General features: G+C 35.8%; 1 protein-coding gene across 2 annotated transcripts in view; it reads left to right on the forward strand.

The window, feature by feature from the left end:
- Positions 1-2: 2 nt before the first annotated feature.
- Positions 3-19,501, forward strand: part of LOC113091901 (TBC1 domain family member 9B-like) — a 29,078-nt gene continuing 9,579 nt past the window's right edge. For both annotated transcript variants that reach the window (XM_026257576.1, XM_026257577.1), the window contains exons 1-15: positions 3-265; positions 1,779-1,889; positions 2,269-2,387; positions 5,456-5,684; positions 6,554-6,812; positions 7,031-7,238; positions 7,461-7,640; positions 9,453-9,620; positions 10,085-10,235; positions 11,888-12,102; positions 12,516-12,633; positions 12,722-12,924; positions 13,201-13,283; positions 18,604-18,733; positions 18,823-18,921. In XM_026257576.1, the coding sequence (XP_026113361.1) occupies positions 148-265; positions 1,779-1,889; positions 2,269-2,387; positions 5,456-5,684; positions 6,554-6,812; positions 7,031-7,238; positions 7,461-7,640; positions 9,453-9,620; positions 10,085-10,235; positions 11,888-12,102; positions 12,516-12,633; positions 12,722-12,924; positions 13,201-13,283; positions 18,604-18,733; positions 18,823-18,921 (2,391 nt within the window). In that variant the 5' untranslated portion in view covers positions 3-147. The remainder of the gene's footprint in view (positions 266-1,778; positions 1,890-2,268; positions 2,388-5,455; positions 5,685-6,553; positions 6,813-7,030; positions 7,239-7,460; positions 7,641-9,452; positions 9,621-10,084; positions 10,236-11,887; positions 12,103-12,515; positions 12,634-12,721; positions 12,925-13,200; positions 13,284-18,603; positions 18,734-18,822; positions 18,922-19,501) is intronic.

Here is a 19,501-nt window from a genome sequence, read left to right on the forward strand (position 1 = left end):
GGAGGCCATTTTGGCTCCACGGTGGCTGGTTTCGCTGCAGTGAGTTGGGCGGCTCACGCAGACCAACGTCAGCTGAGTCCCGTCCATTCTGGCATGAATAGAACTCACACATTTACCGCATCTAGAGAGTGAGAGTCCCCTGAAGCCATGTGGATTACCCCGGAGGAGGTGTTACTGGCCAACGCGCTGTGGGTGAGCGAGCGGGCGAATCCGTACTTCATCCTGCAGCGGAGGAAGGGACACGGGCGCGGAGGAGGCATCACGGGTACGAGCGAGGTGTTACCCTAAATATGAACGATCAGGGCCCGTGTGTATGATATGACACATCACTCATGCATCATGAAGTATAGTTTATCAAGACATTTATACTTTCTGCTAAATCATAATAACGGAATAATATGTAGGTGTGTTTGTTTTGGTCGCATCTCTTCACTGATGCTGACTGTGTTTGCGTCATCTGTTTATGTCACACATCTATGAGATAATAGTTTATATATGCCGTAAGTGTAACATTTAAGTATATTTATACGTTTGTGGTTTATAAAGTGTTTGGTTTAATGCAATTTCTTTCTAATTTTAAGAAACAGTAATAAATAAGTGACATATGGTTAAAATGATTTAACATTTCTACGTGCCTGATATAAAACACACTGATAGCAGATTTGCCCTTTTTTATCTTCAATTGTAATAACTGTTTACTGTTACCTTTTAGATACCATCATCCTTTGATTTTGTAATTTTTTTTGTATACTATTTCCCTGAATTAGTATGTTAATATATCATGGACAAATAGCGCGCATGAGTATATCTATCTATCTATCTATCTATCTATCTATCTATCTATCTATCTATCTATCTATCTATCTATCTATGTGTGTGTGTGTGTATATATATATATATATATATATATATATATATATATATATATATATATATATATATATATAGTGTTGTCAAATCAATTAATCGCAGCAAAAATAAATTTACATATAATACAGTATTTATGAACAGTTATGTAAACACAAACTTTTATATTTGATACAATTAATCACGATTAATCGATGTGACAGCACTAATACATAGATAGATACCACGAAAGTAGAAAAAAATATTATTAATAAACATTGTGTGTTTTGTGTGTCATGACAATATATTACTTTATCATCTTATATTATTCCTGCCTGGGAGAGATGTTCATGTGCGTTTTCCATAGCAACTACAAAAACAAACAACAGACAAAAACAGTCACTTTTTAAGACAAGTGGCTCACATGACGGCAGAATGATTGCATTCACCCCTGAACTCCACTATAAACTCGATTATGTTGAGAAGGCTTGAACATTGCCCTGTTGTTTTTAGGAAGTTACAACATACGGGTGTTTTGTCATACTTCAGTGAGTCTCTCATTTGGTGTGATTTGTGTTAATGTCATGTGTGTGTGATACTTAACACATAACACATTACACATCCCAACAACAAGAAGCCAGTTCGTGTTTATATCTCTGTCAGAATCACACATTAACTGATCATGTGGCCGCTGTCGGAGGAAGTCAAGATGTGTCTTACATGTCTTACATTCCTCTCTCACACTCGACGGTTTATCTGGTGAATATGTGTGCATGTCAGCAATGAGAACTGAAGGAACTACTGTGCTCTGGCGCCTGTTATCGACTAAGACGTTTTTTTTTCTTGTTTGTCTTCATACCACATGTGGATGTGACCTGTGAACTTTTCTCTCTCTCTCTCTCTCTCTCTCTCTCTCTCTCTTTGTCTCTCAGGTTTGCTGGTGGGTACGTTGGATGTGGTGTTGGACTCGAGTGCTCGCGTGGCTCCGTACAGGATCCTGCACCAGACGGGAGAATCACAGATCTTCTGGAATATTGCTTGTGGTCCGTATTTAAGTCTGTAGAACATCATTTGATATCTGGGGCCGAAATGTGCTCAAAATATGGATGTGCACGCATGCTTAGTATGCAGACATCCCAGCAATGATGTAAAAGCAACAACTGCATGGTTTTAGTTTCAAAATATTTAATTAGTCTGCGCTTGCTTGATTTATAATATTATATATTATATAAGTATTTGATGGAAATCTGGAGAGTGAATGCTGTGTTGAGTCACATTGGCTGGATCTCCTGTGTAAACCTCATCTGACCTTTAAAAAGACGCCCTAAATTTGAGTGACATATTAAAGGCTCTGAGACAATTAATTCTGGTGTCTGTGTGTGTCTGTGTGTGTGTGTGTGTGTGTGTGTGTTTGTGTCTCAGGCTCGTCTCGTAAGGAGATCACTGAACACTGGGATTGGCTCGAGACAAACCTACTGCAGACTCTTTCCATCTTTGACAACGACGATGACATTACCACCTTCGTCAAGGGCAAAATACAGGTGCGATTAGATTGGATTTAGAAGTAGAGACAGATTAAAACGATCTTTACTGATAGTTAATTAAAGTAGCGATAGTACAATAGCTTAATCTATGTCTAAATGTTACTCTGAATAAGTATTAGAACTCTCTCTTGCTTTTTGTTTATTGCTAGTTGGGAGAAATGGGAATATTGGTTGTACTTGAATTTTTGAGATAGAATATGAGACTCATACTGGAGTTTGAGGCAAAGTAAACTGTATATATGTATATATATATATATATATATATATTAGGGGTGTAACGGTACACAAAAATCCCGGTTCGGTGCGTACCTCAGTTTTAAACTCACGGTTCGGTTCATTTTCGGTACAGTAAGGGAAAGAAATGCAAACATTAAACTGCAGGTTGTTTATTACTATAAACTTTTTTTTTTTTTTACAATTTGTTTACACTTTTTTTAAAATACTTTTTAATAAAATGTATATAAAATAAAAAAAGGATAAGAAATAAAATACTGGTGCAAAGTTCTCCACTAAATAAAATACTCTCAGTCTCAAACCAATATCATATAATAAAATATAATGAAAAATATAAATAAATAACTGTGATTACAGTGCAGCATTACCAATCCCAGCTTGTAGGCCTGCTCATATTTAAAATAAATACATAACTTTTCCAAAGTGTAAAGTGCAGCATCAACAGTTTAGACCTGCTCATATTTCGTTATTGCGTTGGACCGATCGTAATTAAGAGCAAAGGTCTGTTTAAATGCCGACGGGAGCTGCGTTTGAATTACGGTCGTTTTTTTCTAGTTGTAGTAATGTTCACACTAGCGTGATGCATTTGAAAGCCTTAGGTCGGTGACACACTGGCATATTGCACCTGTCAAACATAGTCTATTTTGCCGTCAATACTGTTGATGTTGTCCTTTATCAGTAGGCTTTATATTATTGCTTAACATGAAGTATAGATATTGTTGTCATGAAGACAAGGTCCTGGTCTGTTGGCGGTCTCCCTCTATGTCACCTACAGTAATAGCAGCAGCACGCCAGCTGCGTCAGGCATGATTCTGGTGTGTAAAGACACAGAAAAGCCGTCACGCAAAAGTTTGGAAACATTACTATTATTATTTTTAATGTTTTTGAAAGAAGTTTCTTCTGCTCATCAAGCCTGCATTTATTTGATCAAAAATACAGAAAAAACAGTAATATTGTGAAATATTATTACAACTTACAATAATAGTTTTCTATTTGAATATACTTAAAAAAAAAAAAAAAATATTCCTGTGATGCAAAGCTGAATTTTCAGCATCAGTACTCCAGCCTTCAGTGTCACATGTAACATCCAGTCGATCACATGATCATTTAGAAATAATTCTAATATTCTGATTTATTATGAGTGTTGGAAACAGTTCTGCTGTCTAATATATTTGATGAATAAAAGCTTAAAAAGAACTGCAATTATTAAAATAAAAATAAAAATTCTAATAATATATATTCTAATAATATATTTTCTTTACTATCACTTTTTGTTAGTATTTAATTACTGACCAGTAGTGTATATTTTTATTACAAAATATTGATATTTAAATTAGATTTTTACTTTTTATTCATCAAAGTATCCTAAAAAAGTATCACATGTTCTGAAAAAATATTAAGCAGAAGAACTGTTTCCAACTTTGATAATGAATCATCATATTAGAATGATTTCTAAAGGATCATGTGATAATGATCCTAAAAATTCAGCTTTGCATCACAGAAAGAAATGATAATTTAAAGTATAATAAATTTAAAAACAATTATTTTAAATTGTAATAATATATCACAATATTACATTTTTTTTCTCTGTATTTTTGATCAAATAAATGCAGGCTTGATGAGCAGAAGAAACTTCTTTCAAAAACATAAAAAATAGTAATGTTTCCAAACTTTTGGTCCCTACTGTGTGTGTGTGTGTATATATATATATATATATATATATATATATATATATATATATATATATATATATAATATAATATAATATAATATAATATAATATAATATATATATATATATATATATATATATATATATATATATATATATATATATATATAATAATAATAAACTAAAACTGCCAGTAGGTGGTGGTAAATGTCTTAATGATTAAGTCATCGAGACATTGATTCATTTATTTGATTCTTTCAAATGGCTCATTCATGGATTTCAAATGGCTCATCAAATGGATTCATTCAGGACTGAAGTAAATGGTTCTTTATGAATGGTTCATTGAATCATTAGGCTTGTTCGACTTAAATTAAATTAAAATTTAAAAATGTAATTCATGCATTTAGCAGACGCTTTTATCCAGATTCAGGCTATCAATTTTTACATATCATGTGAAGACTTGAAGCAGATCTTCATCATCAGACCGATCGGTGTTTGACATCAAAATACCGCAAGAGCTTAGAAAGCAGACGACCCCTTGTGCTTCTGAATCACTCTTGCGGTACTTTGATGAAATACACCGATCGGTCTGAGCAGCGCAGTTTTGAACAAAAACTTGTTCAAAAGTTTTAAATTAAATTAATACTTTCAAGGGTTAGTTCACCCGAGAATGAAAATGTGTCCATCTTCTACTCAACATCAAAGCATTCAAGGTGTATGTGACTTTCCTCTTTCACAATAATCCAATCAAAGTTATATAAAAATATTGTCCTTGCTCTTCCAAGCCTTTCAATGGGGGTAAGATGGTGTTTGTTGTCAGCTGGTCAGAAGACGTGAAATAAAGTGTGCACATCTGTAATAAAACATCCCTCACATGTCTCCGAGGGTAAATAAATTCTTGGGTGAACTAGCCCTTTAAGCAAGGGAACATTACATTGATCAAAAGTTACAGTAATGCTTTTCATAATATTAAAAATATATATATATTTCAAATAAATGCTGTTTTGAACTTTATATTTATCAAAGAATCCTGAAAAAATGCAAATGAAGAAAAACAATATTTTAATATTAATCCAGAATTGGTAAGCAGAAAATACTTCTTACAAAAACCTAAAGAAAAATCTCAATAACGCCAAACTTCAACTTGTTGTTCTTTAAAGGGCATCATTGCTGAAGAGAATAAAAGTGGCAAACCTCAGGAAGACGAGGATCCCGGGAAGTTCCGTGAAGCCGAGCTGAAGATGAGGAAGTTGTTCGGAATGCCGGAGGAAGAGAAGCTGGTGAACTATTACCCCTGCAGCTACTGGAAGGGCAGAGTCCCGCGGCAGGGCTGGATCTACCTGTCCGTAAATCACCTCTGCTTCTACTCCTTTCTGCTGGGAAAAGAGGGTGAGAAACTCGCATAGTTGATGCATACTTCAAAATGTACTGTGGAACTAAATTTGTACAACAAAAGAAAATAGAACGCAACTAGAACCACAACAAACAAGCGTAATTTTTTTAATGTGTTTTTTTATTTATTTTTATACAAGTTAAAAAAAAGAAATCCTTGTTTGTATTTATATTTTTTACTTTTTGTAGCATATGTAATAAAATAAAAACAACATGCATTTTGTATTATATCTTTTTGTAAAATAATAAAGATTTTGCAGATACTGTAAAGTGTATGTAAAATTTGGACCACATTTGTGTGTAATGTGTGTGTGTGTGTGTGTGTGTGTGTGTGTGTGTATATATATATATATATATATGTATATATATATATTGTATATGTATTTAACAAAAGCTTATATTTAATAGTATTAACAAGCAAAAATAGATATTATATAGCATTGAGTTGTGCAGCCCTAGTTGAAATTATTAAAAAGCTTTTGTTACACCATTCTTCTTTCCAGATAATTAAGTATATTCACATGAAATTTATATGAGTCGAAATCTTTTTATAATGTGCAAAGAAAAAGATCATGTAGTCATACAAGAGACAAGTAGCACAGGGATGACATTGGTCTCTTTACAGCAAATTATTCAAATACATTATGTCAAGACTGACCAATCAGAATTAAGTATTTTGGGGAACTGTTTAATGACGTCATTTTGGATGCTCTGTGAAAAGGGCTCTGTTTCTTATTAAATTAAGTGTGTTATTTAGTTAGTGTGAAATTGTGTTTGCATGCTTCTTTTCTTCCACCATGCTTAATGAAATCTGTTCTTCCTTACTAAATCTTTTTCATCTTTATTATCTTCTCCTGTTCCCGTAGTTTCGCTGGTGGTGCAGTGGACGGACGTCACGCAGTTGGACAAGAACGCCACGCTGGTTTTCCCCGAGAGCATCCGCGTGAGCACGCGCGGCACCGAGCACTTCTTCTCCATGTTCCTCAACATCAACGAGACCTTCAAACTGATGGAGCAGCTGGCCAACATCGCCATGAGACAGCTGCTGGACAACGAGAGCTTCTCCGCCGATCGCTCGCTCCCCAAACCCTGCAAGACCCTGAAAAACGTCTCTGCGCTCAAGAGGTGAGCACGTGATTCTGCTCTGAAGAGATGACGTGTGCATGTTTGACCAGGTCTTAGATGAGTCTTGAATTTCATTGTATAAACAGAACGTGGTTTTATTTTGTGTAATGTACTTTTTTAAGGGGTCTGTTTACGTAAATAGATGTTGGTTAATAACTTTAAGTAGCTAAACCGTTTCTACCATCACTACAAGTTGAGCTTCTTTTCACATGCTTTAGGGACTTAGACGCACGTGCGAAGAACGAGCGGTACAGAGCGCTGTTCCGGCTCACACAGGATGAGCGTTTGGATGGGCACACCAGCTGTACGCTCTGGACGCCGTTCGCTAAGATGCATGTCATCGGTCAGATGTTTGTTTCTAATAACTACATCTGCTTTGCCAGTCGAGAGGAAGATCTGTGTCAACTTATCATTCCACTGAGAGAGGTGAATGCACATACACACGCACACTGTCCCTGAAGCATGTTTCATTAGACTGTGCTGGTTTAACCCTGTGAGAGAGGTTTTTTGTATTCAGTTAACTCTTCAGCTAACTCTCTGGCATAGCGTTAAGCACAAACAACCAACCAAACACACACACATACATACACATATAGTTAGTTACAACAGCTTGACGGTCACTTGCTAGCTCTCATTTTCTCTGTGTAGGTGACTATAGTGGAGAAAGCGGACAGTAGCAGTGTTTTGCCGAGTCCACTGTCGATCAGCACTAAAAACAAGATGACCTTCCTGTTTGCCAACCTCAAAGACCGTGACTTCCTGGTACAGCGCATCTCTGATTTCCTGCAACGCACGCCTGACAGGCCATGTGGTCTGAACACTCAGTCTGTGAGTAAGAATGGATCAGAATTGTATTGTATTAAACATTTTTTCAAGAAGTCAAAAATACAGTAAGAACAGTAATATTGTTAAATATTACTACAATTTAAAGGCACAATATGTTAACTAGAGGTCACATTTTCAAACAATAACAAAGGCAAAGCTCGATGACACAATGAAGGAGAGTGGATTGATGGGGGACGTCATTTAAGAACTCTAAAAAAACTCCTCTTATACTCAGTAAAGCTGTCTATGCACTGTTTGATGAATGAATCTCGTACATGCTGCATGCATTATACGTACATCTGCACTTGATGATTTATGATGACAGAATTCACAAGAGAGCAGAAGCAAGTGCATTGAACAAAGAAACTCTGGTGTTTCAGCGATGACTCATCTGTACGCCTCTGATTGGCCACTGTGTTCATAAGCTCAACAGACTCATGTGTGATTGGTTATGACGCGCAACGGTGTAAAAACCTGTAAAAACCTGTAAAAAGAATCATGGTGCAACAGTCGAGCAGGTCTAAATTTAATGCTGCAGTCAACACATTTCATTTAAGTTTCATTTTATTTGCGACAGCCATGATGGATTTAGTTTAACTGTGAAGCAGCGTTTTTGTCCATGTGTGTTGCCATACTTTCTAAAAGCGGAAACTGACCACGCAGATATTGCATCATTGATAAGCGACAATGAAACGGGACGAGACATTACTTAAAACTGAAGTTTCTCTGGATTTACAAATAATGTATGTACACATGTTCCTTCGGAAATCATTCTGATATTCTAATTGGGTGCTCAAGAAACATTTCTGATTATTATCAATGTTGAAAACAGTTCTGTTTTGTGGAAACAGTGTTAGATTTTATTTTTCATGATTCTTTGTTAAATAGAAAGTTGAAAGCAGCATTTGTCTGAAATGGAGAGCTGTTATAAAACGATTTACCTAAAATGTATTTGCTGTCAAGTTTAATCAGTTTAATGTATCCTTGCTGAATAAAAGTATTAATTTAGTGAAAAAACAAAAGTGTTAGTGACCGTAAACTTATTAGCTAGAGTATTTACTTTTTCATGCTTAAATACTGTAGTGTAACTCGTTTCCACTAGTGTTAATTTTGTCAGATATTTTTAATTTAGTCTTAAGGCCCGTTCACACCAAGAACGATAACTATAAAGATAACGATATTAGAGTCCACACCAGCGAACCATATTGTATGTGTATGCGAAGCGGACGCGTGACTGCTGCTTTAAATTCTCGTGCTCATTACAGCAGGATTGATTCTGATTGGTTGGCAATGTTTTTATCGTTCATCAGGGAAAAAAAATCGTTCTGAAAGTGATTCCTACAATATCGTTTCTCTGTGCCTTTATCGTTATAGTTGTGGTGTGGACTCTGTGCTATTCTTTAATATTGAGAACGATTTTAAGAACTTTATCTTTATCGTTGTCTTTATAGTTATCGTGCTTGGTGTGAACGGGCCTTTAGTCTTATTCCTGTGTCAAATGTAACTTTTAGTTTTTAGAATATTTAGTCACTTGTCCTGGTTTTAGTTTTAATCGACTAAATGTCTGAGAATTTTTGTCTAATTTTAGTCAGTCAAAATGTTTCATCTCCACCTTTTAAAACAGGGCTTTTAACTGCATTTTATTCTTATCTTTTTTCATCAACAAAATTGCAGGTTCATGTAGTCTCAATTATTGTGTTAATGATTAATTTATGACCTTATTATTGTCTCGCCAAACACTCGTTTTCCTCAGATGAAAAAACCTTGTTGACAAGCATTTTTCGTCATAGTTTCCAAATTTGTCATTGCTTCCAGGAGAATCCCAGCCCAAGTACGCCGCCCTCTCTGCCCCCGTCCCCTCCTGTCCTGGGGCTCGGAGAGATGCCCCAAAACCAACACTACAGCCCCAGTCTGCCCACAGCCAAGAAGGGCCTACTGCAAATCTACCAGCAGGACGTCCCGGAGGAGCTGGGGCCCAAAGTGGTGAGATACACCCCTCTCACATCCATCAGCCCTCATGTGAAGTGGTTAAAACAATTATACATGAAAGGATTTTAAAGTCATTCTATCTGATCATTACACATCTATGCAGCAATTTAACGTGTTCTTGCTGGATAAAAGTGAGTTTTTTTTAAAACAAACAAACAAGAACTTTCTGACAGAAACAAGAGTTATTATTAATTAAAAAAAAGATATAATTAAAATACTGAAAAGAGTAAATACAATTTTCACACACAAAAAAATATATATATATATATAAAAAAAAGAAAATTGCTAACATTTTAACTGAAATTAAAGTGAAAACTGAAACAATAACAAAACTATAATAACATATCAATAATATAACAAATCTCCAAACTATTGAACGAACAGAAAATGCCCTTTAATCTATCACTACTATGTATGACATCAGTAGTTTGGTGTTTCATTGGTTGTATTTTGAACAGACGAGAGAGAAGATGAAAGAAGAATCATGGAACATCCATTTCTTTGAGTTTGGCCGGGGAGTGTGTATGTACCGCACATCTAAGACCAGAGAGCTGGTTCTGAACGGGATACCAGAGAGTCTGCGAGGAGAACTGTGGCTGCTGTTCTCAGGTAATGAGTCCAACTGCAACGAATCAAAGTGTGCATGCTTGGATTGGAATACTAGTATACTGCAATCAGCACAGTACATTATGCATACTGCTTAAAGATTTGTGTTTTAAAAAGTGTATGCAATGCACAACAGTCATTTTCAAACAGTAGTTTGGTACAAAGTGTTTTACTTGGGTGACCATATTTTAGTTTTTCAAAAAGAGGACGAGAAGGGTGGAGGGCCGGGGAGTGGCTGGTTGGTGATTTAAAGTAATGTGGAAAGCACTCAAAGTAGTGCAATCTCAATTATCAAAACTCAAAATATGTAATTTCCATACCTAATATACATATTTTACAGTCACTGTTCATAAACGCAGATAACGCATTGATCATAAACGCAGCTAAAAAGCTTCCTACCAGTGGCCCTCCTTCACAAAACTTAAAATTTAGCACAGTTTTATACTAACCTATACCATACCAAAAAAAAAAAAAAAAAACACAGACTTGACAACCCAGCATCAAACACGAGCTGCAGGCGTCAGATCTGGCTGATCGGGTGTTGAGAGGAGAGGTGACTGACAGACCATGCTGGAGGATTTGGTGCTCAAAAGATCCTGAGCTCATTAACAAATATCTGATCTTCTTTTTCACAGAGGATCTTGAAGGCAGAATCCAAAGTGAAAGTGAACAGTGAGAAAAGAAAAAGAAAGAAAAAGCCAAATCCCGGGCATTTAGGCCAATTTGGAAATCCTGGCCGGACACATTTTTTTTAGGTTCAAAAAGAGGACATGTCCAGGAAAAAGAGGATGTATGGTCACCCCTAGTTTTATGCAATTACAATTTTTATTAATATTTTGTATTCAGTCGTTTTTAAGATGTTTTATTGGCAAGGTTCACATATTGGTAATTTTACTTATTTGTAAAATGCGTTAGATGATTTTAGAATTTTTTTTTTTTTATCAGATCACAGAGGTATTACATATATACAGTTTTTATTTCTATATTTTGACTTAAAATTTCCATTTTAATAATTTTTTAAGGTTAATATTAGTTAAAAAATATATACATTTAAAAGTTATTTCAATAAACAACTATTTCTTTTAACTGTTTTAGTAATTTCAACTCAAATTTATAAAATTTTATTTAGTTGTCGTGGCAGTATTTCTTTAAACTATTTTTGTCTACCTTTTTGTAACTTTATTTTATTTCATTTTTTTATTTCAATTAAGAAAAAAATCTATATCTATTTTTTTAACTATCAGTCACAAAACTGGTACTACAGTCCAGTCACATGGTTGTTTTGTTTGTTGGTTCTTTTTTTTTTTATAAAATTTGAGTTTGTTCAGATTCATTTGTCACATTGTAAGTGTATTTATTTATTCGGAAGGGACCATGCATATTTTCATCTGCAGTCCCTTGCAGGTCACCAAAATTAAAAAAAATATATCCTGCACATTTGTATTCATATTTTGTTTTTTATTTATATCCTGCATATTTTGGCAAATGCATTACATCATTTGGGTATGCATTGCATAAAGAACATTAGTGTACTGTGCACAGTTAACATGAGTATTAGTATGCTTGGCCACACGTGTGTGTTCTGCATGTGTGTGACCGTCATGTTTACACATCTCACACGCTGCGGTTCTCATGGAGAATTTCCCTTTTTTCAGGTGCCCAGAACGAGATGGCCACACACACAGGTTACTATGCCAGTTTGGTTGAGCAGGCGATTGGTAAATATACTCTAGCGACTGAAGAGATTGAGAGAGACCTGCACCGCTCCATGCCTGAACATCACGCCTTCCAGAACGAGATGGGCATCGCTGCCCTGAGACGTGTCCTGACTGCCTACGCTTACAGAAACCCTAGCATCGGATACTGCCAGGTACACACACACACACACACACACACACCAGTCTGATGTATTTCTAGATTTGAAATCATATTATAAAATCAAAAGAATCACAACGAGAATTGCTTAGGCCTATAAGCTTGTCTTGTTGACAGAAGAAGCCAAAAAAATAACAACAACAACAACATTTATATATAGTATATTGTGTGTATGTATATATGTGTGTGGGAGGAATCTTGTTTTTTTGTGTGACTTTTTTTTTTTCCTTGCATATTTATGACGTTGTTTTGCAATCTGTGCATGATAAGTGCATTATGTAAATGCATAATCTCAGATTTGAGTGCTTCCTGGTTTGAGACCAGCAGAGCTCTGGAACATTGTCTGTCTGTGGAGAAGTGATATGAGAGCTGCTGGCTAACATTGCTTTGCTTCATCTCTCTCTTCAGGCGATGAACATCGTTACGTCCGTGTTGTTGTTGTATTGTACTGAAGAGGAGGCGTTCTGGCTGCTTGTGGCGCTGTGTGAACGGATGCTGCCTGACTATTACAACACTAGAGTTGTAGGTCAGTCATGCAGATATAAGCACACGATGAAAGTTGTAACCAGTCAGATGTGACTTTCTGCTCACCGGTGTTTTCTGATCTGTGTCAGGAGCGCTGGTGGACCAGGGTGTGTTTGAGGAGCTCACCCGCGAGTGTTTGCCGCTGTTGTATGAGCACATGCAGGATTTGGGTGTCATCTCCACCATCTCTCTGTCCTGGTTCCTCACTCTCTTCTTGTCCGTCATGCCTTTCGACAGTGCGGTGCTGCTGGTCGACTGCTTCTTCTACGAGGGCATTAAAGTCATTTTCCAGGTGTGGATTATCAGATGCTGCGTCACATACTGATGAAGTTTCTGAGGGATTTCATGCATGCAACATTTGGACAATTTTGCCCACTTAACATTCACAGCACAAGTTTTCAGCGTGCAAGCAGTAGATGTTAATTTGGTGTGATTATTAAGTGCGCCCGCCTGGGCCAGACCTGTATGTCATCTTACATTGCATGCAGTTGCTGATCAACATGATGCATGTGTGATTTGATTGATTTGATCGCCATATGAGTAACAAGTGTCCGTCACTCTTCTCTAGGTGGCATTAGCTGTGCTACATGCAAACATGGATCAGCTCCTGTCCTGTTCAGATGAGGGAGAGGCCATGACTATTCTGGGCAGGTGAGTGTGGCTAATACAACTTCATATAATTCACTGTTTTCAAGACGACTAAAGAGTGAATGCAATATAATGCCAATATTCATATAACAGTTTTGAGTTATTAGATGACATTTGCATAAATCAGTTCTTCTTTTAGATTCAGTTTTAACCCTACAAAACCAATTGTATGATCTTTGATACACAAATAAAGTCTTCAAATGATCAAAACCTTGCTGACAAAAACACTTATACACACAATCTACAATACTACATGCCTTCTATAATCTCATTGATAGTTAAGTTTAGAACATTTACCGGACTGAAGAAATATAGCTTTACTTTATTATCCAAACATCATTAAAAAATATATTAAAAAAGTGAGTATCCGATATAATCATCAGGCTTTCGGGAAAAGTTTATTTGTTCATCTCTGTCATCATTGTATTGCTTTGTATTATGTTTTGATCATCAGACTAAGCATCTTACTAAGACACATTATTGTAGATATTGAGTGATGACTGATATTTATATCATTTATCTGTTATAAAGATCTCATTGATTTACATTACAAGCATCAGAAATGCATCTTACTTTTTGGTCGCATAAATATCAGTATATGCAATTTCAGTATTTATTTTGCTAATTTTGGGTCTGTGAATAAGACTGAGCTGTTTTTTTTTTCTACATATTCCCTCTATATCATACTGAGCCATAAAACCTTAATGGGTCAGATATGACTTTAGGCTTTGCATGTTTAAGATTTCTGATCCCCTTTCTAATATGGAGCCAAAAGAGTATCAATAAAGATAAATGCACACACTACATTCACATATGCACACACAGGATTCATACATGCACACACATCAGTGTTAATTTTGACACAAAATTTTAATTTAGTTTTAGTCTTAGTCTTTTGACTATAATTCATTTTAGTTTTAGTCAAGTTTTAGTCATCTGATTTGTTTTAATTTTAGTCTTATTTTAGTCGACTAAAATTGCTTGGTATTTTAGTCGACTAAAATAAGACTAAAATCAATAACAGATTTACTAGACAATTTTTTACATCTGGTATAGGAAACAAACTTAACCAAAATATATAAAACACAAATTCAACTTTATTTCAACACAACTGTGTCTTTATTTCGATTCAAAAGCTTTTATGCAGCAACAAACACTGTCATGATAATGTAAACAATAACTAGCTGCCAATTGACCATCAATAAAAGAAAAATAACGTTAGGTCCAGGACCTTAAAGCTTACAGCTGAGCTGAACAATAAGTGCATACATTTAAAGTAAATATTTAATAAGTTGGGTGGATAAAAAAAGTAACGAGATTTTATAAGGTATTCATTTGTCTAGCAATATTGTATGTTTTAAATACTACAATATTGTTAGATTAGTATGTATAATGATAGGATGTGAACATTCATGTTTCCCATGACTAATATAGAAATATTTGTGATATTGTCAACAAGTAGAACATTATAAAATACACTAAACATTAGTATTAATCAAATGTATGTATCATAATATTATGTATTAGTATTGTGCTCTCATCTAACTTGAAGAAGGGGCTATTTTACAGTACTTTTCAGTTCGTAATATTTAATGCTACAACATCTACGCACTGCAGTCTTCCAATTTTGCTTAGCTCAATAAACAAAAGAACATCGTTGTGAAATTACATTTGAGAAAATGTCCGTGTGGCTCGTCTGTAAATGTCTTTTCAAATTGGTTGTGTTCTTGCCACGAATGAGCGCTCCGCGTGCTTTACACTTTGTTTTGTTTTGTTCGTCGTCAAACGTGAAGTGAGCTGTGGACATTTTGTCGCTCTTTTAGACATCACCTCTTCGAATGCCGTCTTCCCGGGAGCTCATTTAAAAACTGAAAACCTTCGCTTCACTTCTCAATAAGTCAGGCTCGGATTGGTTCTCTTCTCTCATGCAGTCTCGCCTGTTCCGTTTTGCTGGTTCTTTTGCTGGTTCTTTTGTTCATTCCTCGCATCTCTCTCGTCTGCTGATTTGATTTTCGTCACAGTCTATTTTCGTCTCGTCCTTTATTCGTTGACGATAATGTCAATCAATTTAGTCATAGTTTTAGTCTCCATCAGTGCCTTCTTTTTTAGTTTTCGTTTCATTAGAAAATATTTAGTCAACGAAATTAACACTGACACACATGATTCATAAATACACACACAGGATACACATATGTGCACAAAATTTACAAATGCACACACAAAATTTAAAAAGCACAGAAGATTCACAAATGCATACAAAATTCAGAAATGCACACAAAATTCAGAAATACACACACAATTCAGAAATGCAAACAACATTTACAAATGCACTCAAGATTCACAAATGCACAGAACAAGATTCAGAAATGTATTTCTGATGCACACACACATATATCTTAGGGGTGTCACGATTCTCCAAATCCTCGATTCAATTGCATTTTCGATTCTAAGCTCACGGTTGGATTCGATTCTCGATTTTTACATTTATTCTTTTTAAAGCACAGATTGTCATTTTTCAAACTAGACTTTTATGCAATATAATATCTGACCTTTGTTTGCAATGTACCACACTACATTGTCAAATTTAAAACTTTTATTAACAACATAATGTAACAATAACTTATATCTTTAGTCAATTGAAAACTTAAAATAAACTGCCATCCAGTTTCTCCTTTGTAAGTGCAGTCTTCTTCACAAAAGATGACATTCAAGTTCACAACAAAACAAACAAAAACAATAAAAATGACTAAACTAACCTTCAAATATTACGATGTATCTATTTAAAAGATTAAAGATAAAACACTTGTTAAACACTTCACTGTCATTCATTTAGATTTATATATATATATATATATATATATATATATATATATATATATATATATATATATATATATATAGACAAAAATAAATTAAACAAGCAAAAGAAATGATTACTCACATGTATCTGGTCCACTGATGAAGTCATGGGTCAAGTCAAGTGAATTATTAATCATTTTCTAACAGGCGTCGAATACTGACTTTAGGAAAAGGGGAAGCCATATAGCACGCGCGCCAGCATCAGTTGTATGCTCTGTTATTTTTGTCATTGATTTGCCGTCATACAACATGGGGGCGTGGCAGCATCTACGATTCCATTTTTTAATTCAAAGTTTGAGACTGTGACTTAATTTCGATTGATTTCGATTTAAAATCGAAATCGTGACACCCCTAAATATCTTGATTTACAAACTGCTTGCGGTCTGTGAACTTCACTGCATTGCTCGACACACAAATGCCTTTTTTTTTTAAACAGGGAATGATCAGCAACCAATCAGATATCTCCCTTCTTTTAGCCAATCACAAGAACGCACCCCACGTGGGGGATTGTTTACTTATAAGCCAATCACATGAACGCGTTCACACAGCGCGATATACCTGTGGTGTGGCATATTATAGCCTACTTATTTATGAAATTGTATGAAAATACAGATGTTTAGATTACAATTCAGGTTTATTTTTTATTATTTTTTTTACAAAATATAAATTTAAAAATGTCTCAATACATATAGCCCAGACTGTGACTGCAGAAAAAAAGTTAGCCATGGATTCATAAATTTGCAATAGGCAATTATTTCATTTTATTGAAATATTTTAATGAAAGTAAAAAAAAAATTTTTACACCTTTTTAAATATTTAAATATATCTAAATATTCTTTTGGATGCAATATAGAAGTCACTTTAATTATAATATTCGGTCCCTACATCCCTAAGAGAGAGTCAGTGGTCTGCTGCGAGAGGAAAGTGACTCTCCGGCTGCGCAAAGTGAGTTGATCGCTGCGTGAGGAAAGGGAATAGTTCGTTCAACTTTGCTGGGTGAGGAAAGTGAATCGTTCGCTGAGGAAAGTGAGTCGCTCGCTGCGTGAGGAAATTGAGTCGTTCGCTGCGTGACTCGTGAGGAGAGTGAATCGTTCGATGAGGAAAGTGAGTCGTTCGCTGCAAGAGGAAAGTGACTCTCCGGCTGCGGAAAGTGATGCTGAGTCCCAATTCGCCTACTTATACTACGACCTAAAAGTATGTACTTTTTTTGTGAGTAAAAAGTACATACTTTTGAGTGTGTAGCAAAAGAGTATGCACGTTCTGGGACATACTTCGATGACGTCATGCAACGTGAACGACAACGTGTTTGCCTAGTTATGCACACCACAACTGTTAAAGTTTCATTCATTCTTTATGTCCAGTAAAATTTTATTTACTATTCCCATCTTTTTTTTCTCATTGTTTTTTTTCACAATACATTTTACAATGTGTTCTTCTACCAAGTTGAGAAGTGAAGAAGCAGGGCTGCGTCATCGTAGAACCAAACGCAGGTCGTTTGTGAGGCAACTGGTTCTGACGTTCATGTGCAATGTGTGTAACGAAATAAAATATAACTTTAATTAGGGTTAAACATTTGAATTCTTACACTTAAAAGCTGAGGGCGCATCTCCGCTGCTGCACCCGGCTGCCATGTTTACATCACCGCAAAGCCATCGCAAAACTCCTCCCTCCCGTACGCAATGGGTTGTGGGCAATATTAGCACTTAGAGTGTGCATTGATCTGAACCGGAAATAGTAGACCATCCGGGTATCTTTGGAATACTCTTTTCAACATACTATGATTTGGGATGTACTAATTCTAGTTTCGCATACTATTTAGGATGGATAGTATGCGAATTGACACCCAAAGTGGGTGTCCGGCTGCATGAGGTAAGTGAGTCATTCGCTGCGTGAAGAAAGCGAGTTGTTCGCTGAGGAAAGTGAGTCGTTCGCTGATTGGCTTATAAGTAAACAATCCCCCACGTGGGGTGCATTCTTGTGATTGGCTCAAACAAGGGAGATATCTGATTGGTTGCAGATCATTCCCTGTGTAAAAAAAGGCATTTGTGTGTCGAGCCAAGTCTCACACACAAATGCAGTGAAGTTCACAGACCGCAAGCAGTTTGTAAATCAATATATATGTGTGTGTGCATCAGAAATACATTTCTGAATCTTGTCCTGTGCATTTGTGAATCTTGAGTGCATTTGTAAATGTTGTTTGCATTTCTGAATTGTGTGTGTATTTCTGGATTTTGTGTGCATTTCTGAATTGTATATGCATTTGTGAATCTTCTGTGCTTTTTAAATTTTGTGTGTGCATTTGTGAATTTTGTGCGCATTTGTGTATCCTGTGTGTGCATATGTGAATGTAGTGTGTGCATTTATCTTTATTGATACTCTTTTGGCTCCATATTCTACTGTCCAAGCTATGTGAAGATGCACTAAATAAGGTTTGCACTCTAATATCTGTTTCTCGATCCTTCAGATATTTGGATAATGTTGTAAATAAGCAGACCGTTTCTTCACCTATTCCCCACCTTCATGCCCTGTTGACCAGTGGCAACAACCCTCCACCTGAGATCGATGTCTTTGAGCTCATTAAAGCGTCCTATGAGGTGAGGAGGCGGAGCAAGAGGGACCTAGAGGAGCACCAATGCCAGTATGGTCCTTTTTAACTGCGTACATTGTTTTTATCTAATTGTAGAAATTTGGTAGCTTGCGTGCTGATGTCATCGAGCAGATGAGGTTCAAACAAAGGTTAAAGGTCATACAGTCACTAGAAGACACAGCCAAGAGGAGTGTGGTAAGTGTGTGTTCATCAAGGTCCTATTTCTAGGGATGCACTGAATGTACGGCAACTGAGATTAAGGCAGAATACGTGAAAGTACCGAACAATGACGTGATTTGATCAAATAGCAGCCAGCGCAGAGTGAGAGGTGCACACTCTTTATAATGCTGCACACATTTCTGCAGTGTGGAAATATTTAAAACTATCTGAGAAAGATGCAAAAATCAGTTTTATAAAACGGATTGCTCCGCTCCTTGATTCTGATTGGCTGAGTCTCGTTCCAAGATGTTGTAAATTACACTACAAATATTCACCTTTGTTTACTTCTGTGTGTAGCTCGGCAACCACTTTTTTGGAACCAAAAACGGTTTCTGAGGAGCTACATTGTTTGGTGGAAGAATACTGTTTTTTATTTATATCATTACACTTTATTTGCTACATATATGGAATAACCATTTTATAAAAGCAATAAGCCCTGTGAAGCCGTGGTTTACAGTGAATTTATAACAGCTAAGGGTGTTTTAGGCACTCATTTATAAATCTGCTGTTGTCAACAAAAAGAAGCACTGAGGTCTTCCTGCGTGTTTCTGCCAAA

This window comes from Carassius auratus, unplaced genomic scaffold (assembly GCF_003368295.1).
Source record: "Carassius auratus strain Wakin unplaced genomic scaffold, ASM336829v1 scaf_tig00214358, whole genome shotgun sequence".
NCBI lineage: Eukaryota > Metazoa > Chordata > Actinopteri > Cypriniformes > Cyprinidae > Carassius > Carassius auratus.